The sequence below is a fragment of the Aspergillus brasiliensis genome (assembly GCF_001889945.1).
Source record: "Aspergillus brasiliensis CBS 101740 unplaced genomic scaffold ASPBRscaffold_7, whole genome shotgun sequence".
Classification (NCBI taxonomy): domain Eukaryota; kingdom Fungi; phylum Ascomycota; class Eurotiomycetes; order Eurotiales; family Aspergillaceae; genus Aspergillus; species Aspergillus brasiliensis.
In genome coordinates, this window is record NW_027137448.1 from 1469849 (window position 1) to 1491159 (window position 21311).

The 21311-nt window shown below is 52.2% G+C and overlaps 7 protein-coding genes across 7 annotated transcripts; 2 read left to right on the forward strand and 5 right to left on the reverse strand.

The window, feature by feature from the left end:
• Nucleotides 1–201: 201 nt before the first annotated feature.
• Nucleotides 202–4250, reverse strand: ASPBRDRAFT_44256 (ubiquitin-ubiquitin ligase UFD2). Its single transcript, XM_067625155.1, has 7 exons — nucleotides 3912–4250; nucleotides 3112–3806; nucleotides 2837–3047; nucleotides 2324–2779; nucleotides 672–2259; nucleotides 469–618; nucleotides 202–413 (listed from the first exon to the last, which is right to left on the reverse strand). The coding sequence occupies exons 1-7, from the start codon at nucleotides 3939–3941 to the stop codon at nucleotides 322–324; spliced, it is 3222 nt and encodes a 1073-aa protein (XP_067478587.1). The 5' UTR covers nucleotides 3942–4250; the 3' UTR covers nucleotides 202–321.
• Nucleotides 4251–4666: 416 nt separating this feature from the next.
• Nucleotides 4667–6278, reverse strand: ASPBRDRAFT_66302 (J domain-containing protein; the record flags this gene model as incomplete). The annotated part of the gene is made up of 3 exons (XM_067628700.1): nucleotides 5602–6278; nucleotides 5257–5523; nucleotides 4667–5211 (listed from the first exon to the last, which is right to left on the reverse strand). Exons 1-3 carry the CDS (start codon nucleotides 5867–5869, stop codon nucleotides 4667–4669), a joined length of 1080 nt encoding a protein of 359 aa, XP_067478588.1. The 5' UTR covers nucleotides 5870–6278.
• A 278-nt stretch (nucleotides 6279–6556) lies between these two features.
• Nucleotides 6557–7035, forward strand: ASPBRDRAFT_126984 (uncharacterized protein; the record flags this gene model as incomplete). The annotated part of the gene is made up of 2 exons (XM_067617926.1): nucleotides 6557–6626; nucleotides 6710–7035. The coding sequence occupies 2 exons, from the start codon at nucleotides 6557–6559 to the stop codon at nucleotides 7033–7035; spliced, it is 396 nt and encodes a 131-aa protein (XP_067478589.1).
• A 343-nt stretch (nucleotides 7036–7378) lies between these two features.
• Nucleotides 7379–8236, reverse strand: ASPBRDRAFT_31051 (nicotinate-nicotinamide nucleotide adenylyltransferase; the record flags this gene model as incomplete). The annotated part of the gene is made up of 1 exon (XM_067622857.1): nucleotides 7379–8236. The coding sequence occupies one exon, from the start codon at nucleotides 8234–8236 to the stop codon at nucleotides 7379–7381; it is 858 nt and encodes a 285-aa protein (XP_067478590.1).
• A 2586-nt stretch (nucleotides 8237–10822) lies between these two features.
• ASPBRDRAFT_44260 (uncharacterized protein) lies at nucleotides 10823–12561 on the forward strand. The gene is made up of 3 exons (XM_067625156.1): nucleotides 10823–11658; nucleotides 11721–11924; nucleotides 11987–12561. The coding sequence occupies exons 1-3, from the start codon at nucleotides 11140–11142 to the stop codon at nucleotides 12245–12247; spliced, it is 984 nt and encodes a 327-aa protein (XP_067478591.1). The 5' UTR covers nucleotides 10823–11139; the 3' UTR covers nucleotides 12248–12561.
• Nucleotides 12562–12875: 314 nt separating this feature from the next.
• On the reverse strand, nucleotides 12876–14514 carry ASPBRDRAFT_44262 (uncharacterized protein). Its single transcript, XM_067625157.1, has one exon. It carries the CDS (start codon nucleotides 14135–14137, stop codon nucleotides 12902–12904), a length of 1236 nt encoding a protein of 411 aa, XP_067478592.1. The 5' UTR covers nucleotides 14138–14514; the 3' UTR covers nucleotides 12876–12901.
• A 480-nt stretch (nucleotides 14515–14994) lies between these two features.
• ASPBRDRAFT_55955 (TCP11 family protein) lies at nucleotides 14995–16922 on the reverse strand (the record flags this gene model as incomplete). Its single annotated transcript, XM_067627466.1, has 2 exons — nucleotides 14995–15915; nucleotides 15987–16922. The coding sequence occupies 2 exons, from the start codon at nucleotides 16920–16922 to the stop codon at nucleotides 14995–14997; spliced, it is 1857 nt and encodes a 618-aa protein (XP_067478593.1).
• Nucleotides 16923–21311: the final 4389 nt, after the last annotated feature.

Here is a 21311-nt window from a genome sequence, read left to right on the forward strand (position 1 = left end):
GTTGCTTTTGTAAAGTATAGCCGATGAAGTCGGGGGTAGACTAGGAATGGAGATATTGACTAATGTTACATCCATGAATGAGGTGCAGATGAAGTCAAGTCAGATCGCGGATGAGTCAGCATCTCCAGGGATCAGTCAAGAGTCAACGATTTACAAAAGTTGCTATTGATATAGAGTTCACTACGAGATAATAATATCGTCATTGCATCCTGGCATTACCTCCTATGCAAGTCTAACCCAAACTCGCCGAAAGACCATCCCAACTACATGCGGAACCAAAACCAGACAGAACCACTCGTGTCGCTTTATTTTTGCATCCCATCAGTTCGTCGTGTCCATCGGCTCCAACACGCGCCTCCGTTCAGCCATTCTCTCAGCCTTGAATGACTCGATCTTGGCCTTCAGGTCGGTATCTATGCAACAATTAGTATACATTCCTTCACCACCAACGTATGCTATAAAACCTACCAGGTATTACGTCTTCCATCTTTAGCGGTGCCCGGTTGAACGGATCATGAGGATCGCTGAGCAAGTGTGACCGGATTGTTGCTCGGTCAATAGACACCCGGGACCCTGGCAGAATGACCGGGTCTTCCATCAATGTGTACATCAGAGGATCTGGTTCATCGTTAGCAACTTCTCTCTCGACTCCCAAAAAAAACACAACATACCTAAGAACTCATCCGGAACCTCGCCCAGATCCTCCTCGGCCTGGTCGTCGGCCTCCTTGGCCGCCTTCACCTTCTTTTGTAATTGTTCCCACCGCTTGAACTCCTCCGGCGACTTGAGCGACCATTTCCGTAGAATATCTGCTGCCTTCTCAAAGTTCGCTGGCTTGTATGACCGTCCATCGCGGGCCACCGCGATGATGAAGTTCTCCTTGCCCATCAGGTTCAAGTACACGTCCACAATCTCGCTCAGCAGCGCCCGCGGATTGAAGCCGTACTCCTGCAGGTTGTCCACCCGTAGACTGGCGCTCTTGGGTCCCACCATCGCGTCCAAGTTGTAGTCTAGCATGTCCGCCAATCGCTGCACAATCTCAGGCATCGTGAACGAGTCCGCCAGGGCATCTGTAAACAGCTTGAGCATGGCAACCGTCTCGTTGGTCAGCTGCATATACGACTTGGCATTGCGCTGTGCCGATGCAAGGTGCTCCTCTTTCTGCTGACGCACCGTGGGGTCCATTGAGGCACCGCTGGTGCGCAGCTCCGTCTGCGTCTTGTGAATGGTGATGAACGCTCCGAAGGACTCGTCTAGCACAAACGTCACGTCGTTGAGAAGCAAATTGACGAAGCGGACGAAGAAGTCCAAGTTCTGCTTGGACTGGTTGTAGAGCTTGTTGCGATACAGCGTATTTGGCCAGATGCACTTGATAATCTGGAAGATTTCAAACCGAATGTTGAACTTGTCAAAGAATTGTGTATGCGTGCCCGTGTGCTCCGCTTCAATGTAAAACTTCATCAAGGAGTGGAGGAGGTGCTCGTTGGCAAACGGCATCGAGTTGAGCAGATCCACCAGGACTCCGCGCGCGCCACCAGGGCGTGGCCACGTGCCTCGGAACAGGATAGACACAAGTCCTGCCTTCAGGTACGGGTTCTTGATATAGCCAGAGCTCTCCAGGAAGGTGATGCACAGCATGACCAGCTCGTCTCCTTGAGTGGCAGTGATGATCTGTGGCATGCACCACATGATAAACTTGAAGTTGCTGACGATGTCGTCCAGGAAATACTCGGGTAGGCATTGGAAGACTTCCGGCTGCTGCACTGGAAGAGGAAGTTTGATCTCCTCCTTGGGAAAGTTTGTGCCCGAGACAACTCTCAGCAGCCACACGATCACGTACCGCATGAACAACATCGATCGGGCTTGCCACTGGTCGTCAAACAAGACACCCTGTAGACTGAACTTCAAGGCCATGCCAAGATCCAGCTTATCCTTGTACTTCTTCAAAGCCTGCTCGAAGACCCGGAGTTGCATTGGATTGTTGAGCCATCGATGACGTTCCATCTCGAACTTGTTGATGGTCGACTCCATGTGTCGGAGATCCTTCTCGAGCTGCTCCAGCTTGGAGGTCAAGGATTCACTGCCATAATGATGCGCAGCAACGGTGAGGAAGAAGATCTCAGTGATAAAGTTGGAAGTCCCCTCCGCCTTCTTGGAGTAGAACGCATCCGACGCATGCTGATCGGCATTGATCTTGGTTTCATCCCTCATATCAACCCGTGGATTGCGATGCAGGTAATTAGCGTCGACCCGGTCAATCTAGAATACCACCTGTCAGCTGCAAGCACTCCTCCCATCGCCGACTGTGACGCAACGCGCTTACCTTGGTGAAGCTTGCATCCATGAACGGCTCGCAAAGTTGGTCCAGACAGGTAGTCAGGTTGAACATGAACCCGTCGGATGATACCGTGTTGGGGTCCACCTGCATTGCCCGTCGCTTGTGGTTGATGTTCACGGAGGCCGCAAACCAGTCTAGAACCCTGTCCCTGGCATCTTTGGACGCCCGAATCATATGGTTCATGACATCGAGGAGATCGGAGCTGATCATGTGCTGCATCATGCGGATCGACCGCTGCGCGTTCAGAATATAGGACTGATCTCTCGTCTTAGGGCTGGAGAAGTAAGTCATGGTCACACTGCTCTGCAGCGGCGACAAGCGAAACCATGGCCCCAAGAGAGTGCTCTTCTCAAACGAAGCCGGATCCCGGGATGCGTTGAAGATCTCCGACTCGGTAATGGCAGCTGCGATGACCGCATGACGGACGAGGTTTCGAAGAGCCTACAAATCAGGTTGACGAGCGCTCCTATGAGAGGAAAAAGAGTGGCCTTCACGTACTGTCATATATGGCTTATAATCATCATTGATGGTCATAGCAGCAAGCTCCTGGCTCATCTCCTCCACAGCGGTGATGAAAGCCGGCTTGAGGCTCTCATCCTCGTCGAACCTCTTGACAACCTCGCCAATGAACTCGAAGTCCACACCCTTGTCATCCTCAGGATCCAAGAGGAGATATGGCTTCAGCGGTGACTTCTCCGCCGGCTCGAGCCTGTTTAATCACGAGTCAGCCGAATCCTGGAGCCAAGAGGTATCACTTTCACCGCAACACGCACCCAAACATCTCCGGCATCGTAATGGCAAATATACAATAACTCAAGCATATGCGGCGCGCCTCGCAAATGGCATTGAATTTTGGATCATCCTCGCGATGGCGGCGGAAACCCTTGTGCAACCTAGAAATCCGCCTCCAGCACGGTAGTAGATAATCCAAAGGCTTCTGCTGCGGAGCATTGGAGGCCGCTTCCAGAAGGGCCTGGTCCAGGACCGTCACATCCACGCGAACCTCCCGGCCTTGATCCTCGAGCTCACTCTTCAGACCCGGCAAATAGGTCAATCGTTGTCCGTGAATATCCTTCTGTCGGGTCTCATTCAACGACAGCTTGAAGACAGCGCTCAACGTCCGATCCTGAAATGCCTCAATGCTCTCTTCCGCTCTCGGGGGTGGTGGTGTGCCGGACACCGGCGTTACGGTCTGTGAGCGATCTGGGACCGAACTGGCAGTGGTTGCAGGTGTGATTTTGATCCGCTTCCATTCGGACTGTTGGGGCTGGAGTTGTGGTGAGGGCGCTGATGAGCCGGGCGCGCTGCCCGGTCTCGACGAGGACTGTGTCTGGATTCTGTCCGGGTATCGTGAGGTTGGTGTAGACGGTGCAGGGGAGGCAGGCCTGCTCGATGCTGAGTCTGCGGCGCCTTCATTCTGCGCCGACGGAGTTGGGTTGCCCAACTTGGCCAAGCGCTTGCTGCGGATCTGATTATGAGGGCAAGTCAGGACGGAGATGATCTCAAGAGGGCAGGATCCAAGAAAGAACAAGGGCCGGGTCCGGGAGGGAGGAGGACAGAGACAACAACTCACCTTGTCCGCCTCAGACTGGCTCTCTGACATCGTGGATGATGCTGATGGGGCAAGCCCGAAGCAGAAGGGCTTCCGTAGTATCAGCGGGGCTCGACAACGGAGCGAGTTGGTGGCTGGAACCGAAAACTCAGACGGAGAGGAGAGATGGAGAGGACGGGGGAAGAGGAAGGCGATCACGCCTGGGCGAGAAGCGGGGAGAAAAAGAGTGTAAGTGGGTGCCCGGATGAATGAGCCCGATAAGTGACCCCCAGAGTGAGACAGTGAGGAGAAAAGAAGTCAGTCACTGGCGCTGGCCCTGTTCCTGGACTGCTTCTCTCATGGTCGCTGAGGTTCGCCCGCATGAATTATTAACTAAGCTAGTTGGCGTTGGTTCGCCGCTCAGGGCCCTTTTCTTTTGCAGCGTGTGTTCTTTTTCTCCACTTCCCACGGTTATTTCTCCAACACTCAAGACTGCCGACTACATACTACATATCTCGCCGATCGCTGCTGCTCAATTTCAATCTCGTCCTTCTTCAACAACATATACATTTGCTTCTCAAGGCTACTAGACGAAGCTACTTCCAAGCTCAGGTCATCACTCCGTGAAACGCCATCAAATCCTTGCACACGTATGGACATCTAATGGGGAACAAAAGCGGCGGGGGGTCGTCAGGAACAAAATGTAACAAGCATTAAGGTATAGAAGAAACAAAAAGGAGGATGCAAGTAAACGGCACCCCGCATGCCATAGAGATAGAGACAAGTCATGCTTTCTTTCAGTACCTCCCCTTGAGGGAGTCTAACCGCCGACAACTCTTGAGCTCCATCGCTCTCGCTTCCTTGATCTTGTCTACGTCCGGGAAGAACCAGCCCTGTGCGTCTTGGAGCATGCGATCGCGCCTATGTTGCTCGGCTTCGCATTCATACCGTAATTTCGTAACGTAGTCCACCTCCACCCGTTGGTCCAGTTGCCGGAATTTCCGCGAGTTGTAGTCTTCCACATCCCCGGGGTTCACATAATAATCCACATTCAACTTGGGTGTTGTGCGATGCATCGTATGGGGAGGCACAGCAGCGTCAAAACGGTACGAAGGGCCTGCGGGAGTCGAGGAACCAGAAAATCGCGACGAGATCCACGGGAGCACGAAGAGTAGGATGAGGGGGAGAAGCTGCTGGAAGGTAGCCCACAAAGAGGGCGTAGGTTCGGGACGAGCATTGGCCTCACGGGGCCTTCTCCGGGGTCGAGCGCCTCCAAACTGATGAACCCGGATACCAGGACCGCCACCCATGTTGAAAACAAACTGGGGTCCACCTTGACACACTGATTAGCCATGTTCCTCACACAACCGACAAGAAGGAGCCATACCAAAAGGACTGAAACCACCACCCATATTGCCAAACCCACCGCTAAAGAACCGCTGGAACAGCTCTTCCGGCGAGATCTCCTCCTCGAACATCGGACCCCCAGCACCACCCGCAGACCGGGGGAATCCACCACCGCCAAAGCCACCAAAAGGCGACGCGCCCGAGGGACCAGCACTCGGGGTGAACCTGCTGTCCGGATCGCCTCCAAATCTATCATATTTGGCTTTCTTCTCGGGGTCCGATAAGACCTGAAAGGCGCGCGAAACCACTGCAAAGCCAGAAGAACCATTAGAAACGTAAAATTCCCACATAAGCATCAGAATGGTTTTCTCGATCAGCTACTCACACTTGAACGCCTCATCCGCTCCCTCATACCCGTTCTTATCCGGGTGTGTCATCAGACTCAGTTTGCGATAGGCCTTCTTGATCTCGCCATCGGAGGCGCTCTTCTCTAACGACAGAATCTCATAGTACGCCGTCGCCGAGCATTTCCGTATCCTCAGAACCGCCGCCTTCTGTTCCGGTGTGTATTTCCGATCCTGGTTCCCCTGGTTGTGCTCGCGGGATTTGGCAGAGCCTCCATTGTCTACCCCGGACGCGGTGGCGGACGGCATGGCGGCAGAGCTTTTATTTTCCTTTTGTCGATGAAGCGAGTCCCCTCTGCGTGTAGCCAGCCGGCTGTAGAATAATCCACTCTTCGGATTCAAATCCCGGTTTGCGAGGGGTTGAAAGCCTAAACAGGCTCGTCGGAAGAAGGAAGGGTGGATCAGCGATGAACCAGCCGATGGATGCAAAGAGAATGGTTGATTAGAGAGGGGGAGGGCCCCGGGTTTCGCGATCGACTCGAAGTGATATCAGCGACCGGAGAAGGAGACCAAGTGGTAAAGGATTGGTTGGTCCTGGGTTGCTGCGGGCCAACCCTCGATCTGGGGAATAATAGATAGTATGGGGTGAATTTGATAAAACGTGGTGAGTTTCTGGAGGATCAGATGTTGACGCTAAGCCGAGTGAGTGAGAGTGAGCCGTTGGTTCGAGGTTTAGTCAGTCACTCAGTCGGTTTGGAAAGGTACGTCGGAGGCTCGGAGCTGCCAGTCACATTTCCCGCGTCACTAGCTACTTCGGATTGTTCTGCTTTACTGCCAGCCTACGTAGAAGGTTAGTCACTATGTCTGCGATTGCATGCTTCGTTCCATTCCGTTCTTTGAATACTGCAGCAATCTAATTAATAATCCACTCACGATTTTTTACCTCCATTGACAGCAAAAAAACAAAAAGATTATAGAAGACCACCCATCGCAACCATGTCCGGTTCAAAATCCCCGATAGAAGAGACCGAAAAGTCTCTCGTGCAGAAAGCCAGAGCATGGGGAGGTAAGCATACACCCCAGTCCCAATCCAAATATTACATCTCCAGCAATTCCATCCCACTAATCACTCATGCATCTACGCAACAGAGAACTCATTCCCACCCACCCTACTCGCCACTCTCATCACCGCACAACACGCGCGCCCATTCCAGCCACTACCCATGCTTTTCCCTCCCGTCCTCCTCTTCACCAGTTACGCCAACATCCAAGGCTTCAAGACGGATACTGCCGGTATCAGCGCTGCGTGGTCCGGACTGTATCTGTTGCTCGCGGGTCGTCGGAAGCAGCCGTTTATGAAGAAATGGGGCGCGAGGGGAATAGTCCGCGGTGCGACAATGGGTCTGTGCTTGGTTAATATGGTCAGCGGTGGGCTGGCGTATACCCTGGGCAAGCGGGAGGATGAGGAGGAATAAATGGGGGATACATAAAAGTTATGGTTCGCTTTAGTGGAAAGCATCTCGTCGATGATGCGGGTTAGTGCTGTCTGTATGCGGGGTCATGTATGATATGAGCTGAATGGGGCCAGGCGTCGCTTTGGGTACGGTGTTTTAGGTCTTAGTTCCTTTCTCTTCAAATCAGATTATATCAGTCGAGACTGAGGTCCTTGATGGGTGTCTCTTTTTACATGAATGATCTATGTGTACGTTATATAAATCTAGACCTTGAGCGAGCAGCTTCCAACCTGGAAGGCGCATCGCACCACATTCAACGCAATATTCGTCCACGGAAGCCATAGAAGTGCTTTTTGCAGTGCAATCACTCCGTGTATGGCTGTTCCGCCAGAATGATATCCCGAACACTGGGAGGAACCAACCACTCCAGGTCCTCGGGATTGGCTACAGCAGATTCCCGGGCTCTTGTCGAGCTCACGGACGGCGCACCAGGCTTCTTGCCCTCGACCAGCTTGATGCGATCAGCCCATTCTCGTTTTCCACCCATTCTCTCCATGGCACCCTGCGCCAGTTCGGCTACAAACGCTTCCTGCTCCTCTCTACTACCCCAGTCACTATCCGGGCGCATGGTTACTCGCAGTCGGTGCTGGGAGAGAAACGGTCCCAACGGTTGGAGAGTATGCTCTGGTGGGTAGTACTTGGGGTTGAAGATACGGATCAACGTATCATAGCCCGTCAGATGTACCTGCTCCAATGACGGGGGGTATATACCCGCCCGTTCTATTTCCGCGGCTTTGTCCACAAAGTATGGTTTCTTGGTGACTCCAATGTCGATCACGGGAAGGTTCTGGGGCTTGGGGATGGTCCCATTTGTTTGTAATGACGAGAGAAGGTCTCGAGCGAAGAGCTCCATCATGGCCAGACGGGTCTCGAACGCAGCAGGCTTGGACGGCTTGTCGGCATTCTGTGTCGCGAGGAGCAATAAAAGACGGGAGGGCTTGTGGGGATTTTCTAGAAGAGCGGAGGTCGCGATTCGGCTGTGGGCAAGGGTTGGCGGGTTGAAGGACGAATCGAGGACGTACAGGACGTCAGTGGACGAGGTGGGATCATGGCGCTCGGAGGGGATAGAGGCCAGAACCTCCAGACTGCGGGTTGATGCAATGAAGCGTCTGAGGCCCGCGGCGTACTTTTCGCGCAGAGCCTGAAAGGCGGGGCTCGTCATTCTGGGATTTGATGAGTCAATCTGGCGTGGTCAGTTTAACTAACAACTCATCGAGCAGAGTATGTATGTATGATGATAATGATGCCCGAAGGCTGGTCACGTCAGAGGCCGACAGAAGAGGTGGGGTTGCGGACGGGAAGCATCCATGGACGTCGCTGGACGAAGACCCTTTCCTTTGGTGCGGGTGGCTGCAGGACCCGGACTTTGCACGCTTAGCTGGGTATACCGCAAAATACACAAAATGTACTCCGTAGTCACTAGATGGATAGCAGGTATGCATGCATGTACGGGCTTATTGGCGACGCTTCGAGACCCTAAACCCACACGGCAGAGCAACACGAGCCGATATTAAGGCTTTATCTCATTGCTCATATTCAGTGGTGGATGGCGGTCTGTGAGCTGTCCTCGGTGAGATCGTAACACTTAAATTAAAGCCGCGATGATCACAATCAGGGACTCGGTGCTCCGTAGGCTGGATGTAGTAGTCTAAACGGACCCGGAGAGCCGGAATGTTCTGGAGTCTGGATGTCCATATTCGGGTCACTGGTGTGTATTCCTTGTGGTCTCGCTAAATGCCGCTTATTCCGGGTGTGTTGGATTGCCGGCCGCGGTCCGAGGAGTCTCCAGTCACAGTGACCTGGCTGCTCGTTGTACGGGGGTGCTTCATCAGGGGTAGATACTCCGTACTTATGGCCAAGATGGGATCGTGACGCTCCAAGTATCAACAGTAGAAACAGAGTCTAGCTTACGCAAAATGTGGGAGCTCCAAACGGAGTTGACTACTGAAATGGTGTGACCGGACACGAGTGTAGCTCTCCGAGCTCTGAAAGCTGGACTAGCCGATAAGAACCGAAGACGATCATCTCCTAGTCGATGGCGCACAGTGAAATCGTGTTCACGGTTCAGGCAACCATATACTTTAGCCCTCGTCAGTGTGAAACGCTGGCGGCCGTGGTTTTCCCCAGCTCCAGTCAGGGTCAGGAACCAAGAACACCTCAGAGCTTTGCTTTCATGTGTTATCACCATCAGTGCCAACATCCCGGACCACACAATATAATTTATCGCGGCATTCTTTGTGCCTGGTTCAGCTTCCAGTAATCAACCGATATGATCAGTCTTTTGTTCTGGATGGAAATTCGCCGTTGTCTAGACCCCCCCATGCTAGCTCCACTTAGCATGCACCTACCACCCACGCCTCGTAGGCCCAAGACCATCGCCGCGTAGATTTTCTTGATCAACCCTGTCAAACGATATTGGCGCGCCCACCGACGGGAATGATATCGGGATTGACGATATACTGAGCCTCCTAGTCCTCGGGGACTTCTCTACTTCATAGTTCGTTGTTGAGAAAAGACTCGGCTCAGACTTGAGTCCCCTCGGTTACAAAAGCGTCTCACGCCATCAGCACATGGAGCCTTAGCTCAGAGTCAAAGCCACTAGGCTGTATCATTTTCGCCCCTTCGAAGCATCGTTGACTAGACTACTGTAAGAAGCTTGGAGGTGTTGGCAATGAGCTCGCTAGTCGCTAGCTGTATGATGGGATGAGGATAGAGCTTGGATCCTTCGAGACTCATCTTGCCCCTTTTTCCTTCTCTTTTTCCCCCATGTCTCCATAATTGCTGTGAAGTGTGTATACGTTGCCCGGTTGTGTGAATGGAGGATGTCATCTCCGCACGGTCAACTATTGAAGGCGATAGTAAACAAATCCACAGCGGATTGTTGATTAAAGCGTGTCCACCCGTAAATTACGGTAATGGCAATTCCGCACCGGCCCATTAATGAGGTTGAGTCAAGCGTGGTGGTTGAACATACGATGGTCGACGGTTGTTCCATGGATACTCCGTTTGAGGACCGACGGGAATTACCAGATGCGGGCAATGTTTACAACCCACACGATCTACGTGGTTGTTTTTGTTTCTTTTCTTTCCTGAACCAGAAACACGGGGTTCCTGAATTGGTCCCTGAAGGGGCGGTAACTGCTTACCGACACATCCTTCTCAGACAACCTGTGCGATCCTGATGCACGCTGGCTGTTGGTCTGGCAGCGACAGCACAACGAAGTCTATCCGTAAAAGGCAAAACGAGGGGGGAAGATGGAAAGGAAAAAAGTCGAACAAGACGGAAGCCGTGCGGTTGGCCCGTTTGGACATTGGACAGGCACAATGAGATTAAGCTGGCTGCCAAGCGCCAATGAGAAGAGGCGGTGAGGGGATGAAACGGGGCCTCATCTCCAGTCCAGCTAATCCGCGTGTGGTTCCTGCGCCGGAGACCCACTCGGGATTGAGGAAATTGAAATTAAGATCAATATCAGGAGGAGGGCAGCGAGTGTTGATTGGCTAGAGGGTTATCAACAACTGGGCACAGCTGCACGCCCGACACCACCTCGTTCGGCCTAGATGAGACATTAGCGCCGTATGGGCGAATCTTCCAAGCCTCGTCCACCAACGGGCATCTCGCATCTGTTCCATACGACGTTGGAGAAAATACGGTGCCTGGTAATATCGCGTATCGACGGGCTGCAGGGATCCCGAATTGAATGATTTTAATCAAATTTCGATATTACGGCGTTCTCCTTTAGCGTTCCCATTTTTCTTACTGTTCTTCCCTTTTTCCCCCCGGGTCGTTTTTTCCTTTAAACTCCTTCACTTTCTTCCCGGGTTCAAAAAGTCTCTCGTCAGACTGCTACATTCTCTCATCCGTTCGACCTCTCTCTGCGAGACGTTGCAACCTTCCTTCTTGCGTCCAGTCACTCTTTCAACCTTGCTTTAATTTGCTTGCGAATAGATTTCGCATCTCACTTTCGTTGAGAAAATCCCCCCCGCAGTCTCTACCAACATACCAAGAACGGAATATCTATCTCATCTACACGGACTTCTTCGAATCTCCACCATCAATCCTTCACGATGCAGCTTACTTCCAAGGTTTCCATCGCCCTGCTGGGTGCTTTCGCCGCCGTAGGTGAGGCCAACAACCACGGCTTCCATGCGCGCCAGTTGAACATCCACCCTGGTGGCTACAGCAACCAGACTGTGTCGACCTCCGTCGTCCCCGTCTACCCGACTCCCGAGCAGTCCAGCGCTCCCGTTGCTCCCAGCGCTCCCGCCAGCTCTGCCGCCGGTGTTGCTGCCAGCTCTCCCATCATCGCTGGCCACTACGCCGGCAGCTCCGGCTCTGCTGTTGTCGGTGCTTCCTCTGTCGCTCCTGTGCCCGTTCCCCTCGGCACTGGCTACCCCAGCAGCGCCCCCGTCTCCGCTCCGGCTGCTGCTGCTACCGGTGGCAGCAACTCTGTTTCGACCGAGTACGAGACTGTGACTTCCACCAAGGATGTCACTCTCACCTACACCCTGGGTTCCGGTTCCACTCAGAGCGTCGTCACCACTACCATCCACCGCACCGTGACTGACGTCGAGACCATCTACGTGGTATGTTTGCAAGCTAGATCTATAGGCGTGGAGAGAGCTGTATACTAACGGATATATCATAGACCCCCACTGCCGGTGCTTCCTCCACTGCTCAGGACACCACCGTCACTTCTGACACCACCGTCTACTCGACCTCCACCGACTACGAGACCTACACCCTCTACGCGGTCCCTACTTCTTCCGCTGTCGCTGGTAGCTCGGGCTCTGCTGTCGCTGATGGAAGCTGTGCTCCCGTCACTGTTACTGTGCACGACACCGTCACTGTGGTATGTACCCACTTGCAAGACACTAAGCAGCCGAGTTTGAACTCCTTACTGATGTATTGCAGACCGCCACTCCTACTCCCATCTCCACCCCCGACAGCGTTGCCAAGATCGAGGTCAGCTCCGTGTCCACCAGCGAGGAGGTTGAGACCACCAGCCAGGCCGAGGCCACCACCCACAGCAAGCCCACCGTTGTCCCCACCCCCAGCGCCCCTTACGGCAACAGCAACGGCACCTTCCCTTTCCCCAGCGGCGCTGCCCGGCCCACTGGCTTCCAGACCAGCAGCAAGGCTGCTTTCCCCTCCCACTTCCGCCGCGTCTACTAAAGCCATGAAATCTGAATTGAATTGACTGCTGCGGGTCACGAGCTTGACGCCACGCCTGTACTGAGATTCCCAATCGTGGCGTAAACAAAGCGCACGCTGGCACTGTACCTACGAGAGGATTTACTGTTTTGCTTCTGGTACAAACTTACTTCAATTCTTTTTTTACTTGACTTTGGATTGGCCATCTTCGTCCATCTTCCAACCTAGACTTTACTTCTTCTCATACCCAATTTCCTTCCCCGGAGGGATAATTGGCATTTCTTCCTTTCTTCTGGGATCTGTCGATTCTACCGCTTAACGAACAAAGCTCTTTTCTTCTTATCTTTCTATTCCTCTTTCTCTACACGAAACCTTCTCATGAACCTCTCGGACATGAATCTCGGGATGTCAGGCGATGCGACATCAGGCGAGTGAACCCAGCAGGTGGCGAAGGCGTCTTAGCGGGTACATCGGCTCTCTGTACATTTTGTTTTGTGTGTGTTTGCAGTAGATATTTTCCTACCAGATGATGACCTTGATTACGAAGCGATTTTGTTAGTCGAGCGAATGACATTCGTCTACTTGCTATCCTACTACTAGTTCTTTGTAGAAGTAGATCTTACACTACGCAGAGTGTCATATTACATCCAAACATATGAACATGGTGTCTATTTATTATACATTAATCCCCCCCTCCCTAACAATCTTCTCCCTCATCCTCTGCCACTCCAACCAAGTAACTCCCTGCACCAGACAATCCGCCAAATCATCCAACTTGCCAATATTCATACTGTCATCTTCGTCCTTCTTTGTCCGTCGCTTCCCCTCACACTTCTCCAAAAACGCACTCGCCAATTTCTTCACCTCGTCACCCTCACCCTCACCACCAGTACTTCCACCAAGCACTACCCTCCCATTCCCATCCCCATCACCAACAGCAGAACTTAACCACCCCTTCACCAATCCAATCTTCATCTTCTTCACATCCCTCACATTCTTCCTCTTTTTCCTTTCCTTCTTCACCACATCACCATCCCCATCCCCATCCCCATCCCCATCCCCATTTCCCTCCATCCCCAAACCCTCCCCCCAAAACCGACTCACCCTCCCAGGCTCAACAGGATACACCTGCACCTTACCACCACCAGATGAAGAAAGAAGGGAAGAAGCAGAAGAAGGAGGAAAAGAATTAATCGTCTCCAAAACAGCATACAACATCCCCTCCAACACCCCCACCCGAATCGTCCACTCCTGGACCGCGGACCCGCCTCCCGTGCGGAACCGCTGTCTTTCAATCAGGATGTGGGTGGGGTTATATGTCGATAGAAGGGTCGTGATGAGGGTGTATGCGTGGCGGGCATAGAGGGAGGGGGAGAAGTCTTCTTTCGGTTCTTTTGGTTCTTTAGATTTGGTTTTGGTTTTGGGGGGTGTGATGGTGGTAAGAGATGGATCTTCATCCTCATCCTGATGATGGTTATGATGTTGTTGGGCACGGCAAAGATCAGGAATGGAGAGTCTCTTCCATGCGATAAGCGAGATATTATTCCTCCCGTTACACTCTTTCTCTTCAGTGTGTAGTGTATTCGACGTCCCTGATAATGGTGTTGATAGCGAAGAAGAAGAATGAGGAGAATGTAACACAGCAAAAGCCAAATTCCTGATTCCCATATCGATGCTTAGGACTCTTATTCCATCGTCACCGGTTTCTCTTCTCTTTTCATCCTTCTTGTTCGTCGTCGTCTTCTCCCCAGCACCAGCATGAAGAGGAAGAGGAAGAGGAACTAAAGGAGCAAGTTCACATTCCAACCTCTCCACCAACACCGCTTTAGTACCTGAGCTCTGAATCCCCGTTTTCTGGGCTATTTGCTGTAAGGCTTTGGCTTTGAGAGGGCGGAGCCAGGGGTATTTCATTTCGAGCTTTCTCTCTTCCTTTTCTCTTCTTTTTCTTTTTCCTCTTCGGATCCTGATTCTTGTGCAGATAAGATTCCTTCAGTCTAGAAGCTTGTACGAGTGTGTGTAGTGATCATATTATTCTGTCTCCTTGAAGTGATAGGTACTACTAGTAGTAGTTGCTTGCCTGCTTGTGCTCTTGTTGCTGGGGTTTGGTCTGGTGTGATGATTGATGGCTGGGTTGTAGATTTGCCAGCGTAGGTATTATATATTTATATGTAAGAAATATATTATTATTTGTGAAAGTAGACTGAAGGATTGATCAAATGGATCATTGTTTTGTGTGTTGGTCGTGAAAGTAGTAGTCGTGAGGGGAGATCATTGGATATCAAATAATGAAAAGGTTGGTTGATGTTAAATCTATATCTATGTTCTAACTACGGAGTAACTAGTAGTGGTTAGTTGCAATAACTAACTAGTACTATGCATAAGTTGAATGGATTACATAATACATCCAAAATCCTGCATATGAACTTCAGCATAATTAACTCTACATTTTATCTAAGAGTAATACATCTTGAGTAACCATCAATTGTTGCCAAAAAGCATCCCACCATTCTTTGCGTATCGCACATCTCTATCCTCCATTTTCCTTCAAATGCCCGAAACCCAACACCAGGCCCGATTAAACAGTATGAAGTAGTATATATGCCTTTCCCCACGTGGACGCCAGACCAGTCAAAAAAAAACCATGCATGAAACTCGCTGAACTGCAATCAATAATCCAACATCAAAACTCCGCATGGTAATCCCAGAACCAAAAAGTACATCGGAGGAAGAGAAAAAAAAATTTTTGCAAAAGGAAACAAGGCGATTGATCACAGGGTGGACGAGCGCGCCACGTCAGTGACCGTTCTTGTGCTGGTCGCCACGTCAATCGGTGACACACTCTCGCGCATGTAGAGAATCGGCGCCCAGACGTTCCAGTGTAGTACGCCCATGTGTGCCAGGCGCATGGCAATTCGCTCGATGTCATAATGCTGCTGCGAGAGTGACGAGGGCGGATAGTTGCGCTGGGATTCGCAGATCGCCAGGGGCGACATGTTCATGTACTTCTTCGCCGTCGTAAACGTCGCTGCGAGCAGCTTCTCGCGCAGAGAGCTCTGGAAATACTGGAACAAGCTGGAGGGGCTCGAGAGGTGGCACTCCAGGGCCACTTCGATTTGCACTATGACATCGTCCGAGACCGATCCGTCCTGAAAGCACGCGGCGCAGGCAAAACGGGCAATCTCCAGCGCAATGCTTCGTACGCTTTTCAGCCACCGAGAATCCCCTCGAGCATAGTCCTCGTTCTCTTCCATCAACGACCCAATCCGGGTGCGGAAGGTAGCGTATGTCTGTGCGGGCGCCGAAAGATACCGTTTCTGTGCGTTGATATACGACTCGAAGATGAACCAGCAGATGTCGAGGTTGATCAGCTTTTGGAGACATGACCGCAACTGCCGCAGCCGGTCTGAGTCAAAAACGAACGTTTCGGGGAACTTGTCTGGCCGCCGGTACTGCAGAAGAAAGTCGGTGATGCCACCAAACAACACAGAGATGGGCCAAAAGCCGTCCACCTGGGCGGGCTTCGACATGTGGCGCAACTCTCGGTCGCGAAGGTCCAGATACCACCGTCGCGACGTCTCCACGCAAAAGTTGTCCCTCTCAATCTTGCCTCGGAAATACTCCTGTAAGAACGGAACAGTGTCTTCAATGAGCAATACACGGAATGCACGGATTTGGTGATTGGCAACATCCTAAAACGGCCCATTAGCGATTCCATCCAATATGTGTGGCCGATGGGGCCAGCCATGCGCCCAAGCCTTACCAGTTTCATCGCTTCCAGAATTGCGAACAGTGTTTGGAGTCCTTCGACGATCTGGTGCGAGTTTTGCGACTCCGATCCGGACCGTATCTGCTTGACCATCTTATCCGCCCATTCATCGCGCATCGGAGCGCAGTGCGTTTTGAGCAGGGCCGCCAGCCAGCTTGCCACGCCCACCATATCCAGCACGCCCTTCTGGATTTGCTGCATCAGGAGTGTTACCTCGAGGTTCTGTACCACAGCCGGATGGTCACGCTCAGGGACAAGCGTTTTCAGAACATCTTGCAAGGTCTCGAACATGGCAGGTAGTCGCGGTTCGAAGGTCCGTGATAGATTATCGGAGACTCCCACATTGTCTGTCGCGTTCGTCTCATGTACGGCACCAAATGCGTATATAGTGATCTCATCAGCCATGGCCTCCCAGTAGTCGTGGGCCTCCTTTCGTTTCCGTTCGCCCTTTTCCCCCTGCAGGTCAGGCTTGAAGTGTAGGTCACGGTCAAAGTTGGCGTCCATCCGGAGGTTGATGTTACTCATTATACAAGGTAGATCCAGTTCACTAAGCGTGCTTTTGGTCACCGGTGGGTACCTTTTAGCAGCTAGTAACCTTTGGTGTTGTTCCAGGCTGAGTGGCAAGGCCGTGGGGATGTGCATTGCTCGTGCAGAAGGCGCCAGAACCCGGGCTGCCACCTGAATAGGCGACGGGAATGTTGGGGCGACGCTATCATGGTAGGTATATTTACCCGGCTGGCGTCGCTGGTGCATATTCGCGGAGTCGGAAGAGCTCTTCGCATCGCGGTGGTGGTCCAGAGAGTCATTCTTTGGCGAGTCCTTCGCATGGCCACTGCCTCCATATGCTTCCAGGGGGCATTCGGAGTTTTCTTCCTGCTTGCTCGGCGTATCTCGCCGGGCCTCCTTCGTTTTTTGAAAATCCATCTCCATCCGATCTTGCCAACGCCCGGGGAAGGGTTCGGGAGCAGACGAGGTAGGAGAAACTGCACCAGACCAGGAAGAGAGATATGGTCTGGGGTAGACTCGGAAGAATGGGATAGAGGAAATCTGGAGACAGCGATTAGAACGTGGGGATCACGGGCATTTCCTGGGCGATAGGACGCAAGGCACCGCAAGCCCTATACTCGACGGCGGGTTCGGATTGGGATCCCTTCGCAGTGACCCTGCGAACAGTCCTTGCCTGCAGTCGACAGGAACCCAGGTGAGGGAGGGAGGAATAGTACGCACCCGAGGTTAGTCAACGACGTCGATCGCCAATGCCGATCATAAAACGGGCAATCGTGGACGCCGGGCTTGTCAAAATAGTGTTTCGATAGTAGTAAGACCCTAGGTGAACCTTTCGGGATTGGGGCCAATTTCCTTGTTTTGCGAATCGGAATTTCAGTTTCCGTTTCCTTTTTTCCTTTTCCTTTTCGGTGTTTTCTTCTTTCTTTCTCCTACTAATTTCTGTTTTCCCTCTCCGTTTCTCTCTTATCTGCGTCCTCCTTGCCAAGTAAATAGACACGAAGAAACCGGCCGGGGGCACCAGATGAAACTGGGTCGAGGACCGCGGCAGGCAGCAAAGATGAATGAAAGAGACCGAGTCCAATGGCTACGCGACAACAGGAAGAAAGGAGATGATCGTAGCAAACAAAGGTTGTTGGCAGGAGTGAAGTTCAATGCCGACAACAGACGCAGTAGACAACTTGCCCTGACAAATCGGGTCCAACCAGGTTGACAAAGAGACCGGGATATCAGTGGTGTTGATATAGCCAATGACGATGAGTGGATATAGGCATGCAAGCGCAGTATACTAACTACTGCCAAGTAGGAAATACTTAGTAGTAAGTAGTAACGGCGTTCGGAGCCTGAGGAGAAGGATGGCCCTGCACGCAATCAAATTTCAAGGAAGGAGGGATTACAACAAGCCCGCAGTAGGCTGGACACACGAGCCACCGGACGGGGAACTAAAGGGACAGAGAAGGAGTGCGGCGCAGTAGCATCGCAGTAGATAGGGACAGAGAAGGGAATTAACTAGACAGAAAGCGCGCAAAAGAGAGAGAGGGAAAAAAGAGAAAGATTAGAAGACAGCCAACATGCGACTGACTAGTCAGAGGCACCCACTGCCTTTTGCAGGAGCGCTGCGAAAAGTGAGGCTGATCTAATCTAGACGCTTGCAGCAGCTACGAACTTTCCGGGGCGCTGTTTCGCACCTGGGAACGGGCACCGAGGCAAAGGGAATTTTTGGAAACGTTCAGCGAGTCGGATCCAGCGATCCCTAGTCACATAGTGGATGACGTGGGATGCTTGGAGGGGGGTTCCTTTTCTTGACTGGGTTCGCTCTGGCAGGCGAGTGGGTAAAGGATGGGATCAGATGAGGATGGGATGGGGATGGGATGGGAACATCACTGCGCCGTGAGCCTGCTTCTGATCCTGATCCGTTCATTCATTCCTTAACGGCCGCGCGAGGGCGCAGAGGGAAACTCAAATCTCACCACCAAGCAATCCCTGCTGGCTTTTTGCCAATTCTTTTTCTTTTCAAAATTTACTCTTTCCCCCTCCCTTCCCCTCCGCCCCCAGCAGCATTCCTCAGCAACAGGCCTCCCCCCGGTATCGTGTACGATCTCAAAGGTCCGGGCGTGTGCCGGTGCCAATGCTGGTACCCGGCCATTGTGGGAGTGAATTCGGTCCTGACTGTCCCTTACCACCGGCGCCGATGTGATAGGGAGGCCGTCCCCCCCGAAATCCCAATCATGCGTTCAGCGACAGGCGCCACCCAATCCCTCTGGTCAGGATAGGAGAGGATATATTCGGCCAGGAGGAAGGTGGAAGATCTTCGTAAAAAAAAAAAAAGAAACGAAATAATTTAGGTCAGTGTGCAGAAGGGGCCGGCCACAAGCACGGAGTATACATGCGCCTCTGTACCCAGAGAGCATTCGGTGTATTCCCAATTGAATAATTGTGCAGACAGCGAGAGGGACGATGCAGCCTGCCGTCCTCGGTGTTCAAATCAATTTGGGGCGACGGATCCATCTTGATCCGATTTCTTGTTAAGGGTGTATTGCTTTTTCTTCTCTCTTTTTTCCTTTTCTGAAATTCTTACTTTTTCTCTTTCCTTGTAGCCATTTTTTGGTTCCATCTACCTTTGCCCTGGGAGTAGTAAAATCCAGGGCAAAGCAGGGGGCATCCGGACATTCCAGCCCTTGATGCATCCAGAAGTACCCCCGAAGCTATCGTTGCGACGGACTGTCTTCGTCATCGTCGACATACTGAAGAAAATCGGGATATAACTCTGTCAGGACATCCATGCCCGCTCCGATCAGATCATTCCAATTCCTCCCTCCGTCTTGATTACTCTTGAGTGGCCTTTCTCCCAAAGCGGGAAACAGTCCGCCAACGGCTGTATGCGACACCGGCCATTGCTGAACAAGGTCATCCCCGTCATGCCATCCAGATTGACCTCGTGTTGTGAATGGTACATTCTAGTCGCCTGTACCCTGTCAGGTACAGATTAATGGTCCCTGTGGTCTGCGCGCCTCTAGGGCCCCCTACTGTACAGTGATGCTGCCTCTCCGAAGAAGATTCTTCCGTTGGTCTGTTTGCAATCGAAACACTGGAAAAATAACTGCTCCATCAAAACCTTAAAAGCCAGTCGTAGGACTCATCACCTACTGCGTTCTATCATGTGTGGGATTGACGATGATAGTCTCCGATTGAATTCCGTTTTGGTCCACCGACATTTAAGAAGTGCAATTGAGTCCTTTTCGGTGACCGCCGACGGAAAGATTGCGCTACAGACCCCTATTCCTTCACCATTGCCGTCTTCCGTTGTAGGGGCAACAGGGGGTGGTGCTAGAGGGGAAGTGGTTAAACCAAGAGCCGTGAGCATGGTTTCTTGCCTCCATTGTTTTCCGCTTTTTCTCCCTTGGGGTGGGACATGGGGGATGTTAACCGATCCACCCGCCCCTAGCAGATTGATACTTGATAGATAAAAAAACCCACCCAAGAGTCTCGGTCGGAGTGGATCTCACACACGCGTGGTGGCATCGGTAGGCCAACCCGAGTCAGCGACAGCCCTGGACCACACCTCCTCCCCAGTCTTAACCTCAATATCAGAATCCGGCCGGGCTTTCCCCCCCTACCCTGCAAGTGGGCTCACGCGCGGGATGAGGAATGGACTATTGACTCCGACCGCTCCGTAAGTTAGTGGGAGGGAACTATCGATCGACATCGTAAGATTATTATTTAAGCTCGGAGTCTGCTGAAGGGTAGAATCTTAAAAAAGGTGCCAGGGGGTGGATACACGGAGGGCAGCAGTCGACCAAAACGGAGGGGAAGCAGACAATGTGGCTGGATCATTATTCCAAGGCTGCGCACGAATAAAGGGGCTTGACTGCCGGCGGTCTTGCGTGCGCTTGGCGCCTCACTTCAGTAGTGCACCGATCACGATGGATTTGACCCTCCAACGCAAACTCGCCTCATTATTCCGGACCTGGTCGGAGAGGCGGCAATTGGAAAGCCAAGCCCGTTTGCAAGCAAGCCAGTATAAAGAGCGGTGATGGTTCGGACCCAGTTCTTCACCCCAGCCTGCAGGCGACAACCTAAGAAGTATGCCGGTCCTGCACCCTCATTGGCTCCGTTTCTAGTTAATTTTTGTTTTCTACTATGATCTTGTTGAGGCGGGGCGGGGAGGCAACGCCGCTTTCTCCGTCCACCTGAGAATTAGCTGCCATCATTAAGGCGGGATGAAATGAGTGGTGGTGGTGAACAGTGACAAGGGTGACGCTTATGGCTTTCTCCTGCTGGCTTCATTTGATTTCTTTCCTCGACACCGACTTTTCAGTGGGGTTGTTCGGCCCGTAGTCGCGACGCTTGCTGCATCATCTGAGTTGATGATCCGAAAAAGTGATGCTTCCAACCCCGACGACAGGCAGCCGCGAAACCGATGGGGGGAGGGGGGAGGCGAATACAAACGAGATGCCGCTGAATGAATGCGATGCGACGGGGCCAGGACTCAATGGTGACATGGATGATCGATTGATGTTTGGGAAGGAGTTTTCTTGGTTGGAGGACATTGTTCGATCCCGTGACAGCACCACCGGCCCTAGCCCTGTGCCCCGTGCCCTATGCAGCATCGAGGGGTCTGCAGGATGCTTTGCTTCTGCTTCTGCTTCTGCTTCCAATAATCATCCCAGCATGTATGAATACAGGAAGTAGTCTGGCCATTAGGGGAGTGGCTGTCAGTGCCCTGTCACTTCCTCCTCGACTAGCGTACTACGGATATCCCCACTGCGACTACGTACCATGGTTGACAGGGAAGATTAGTATCTTCTATCCAAG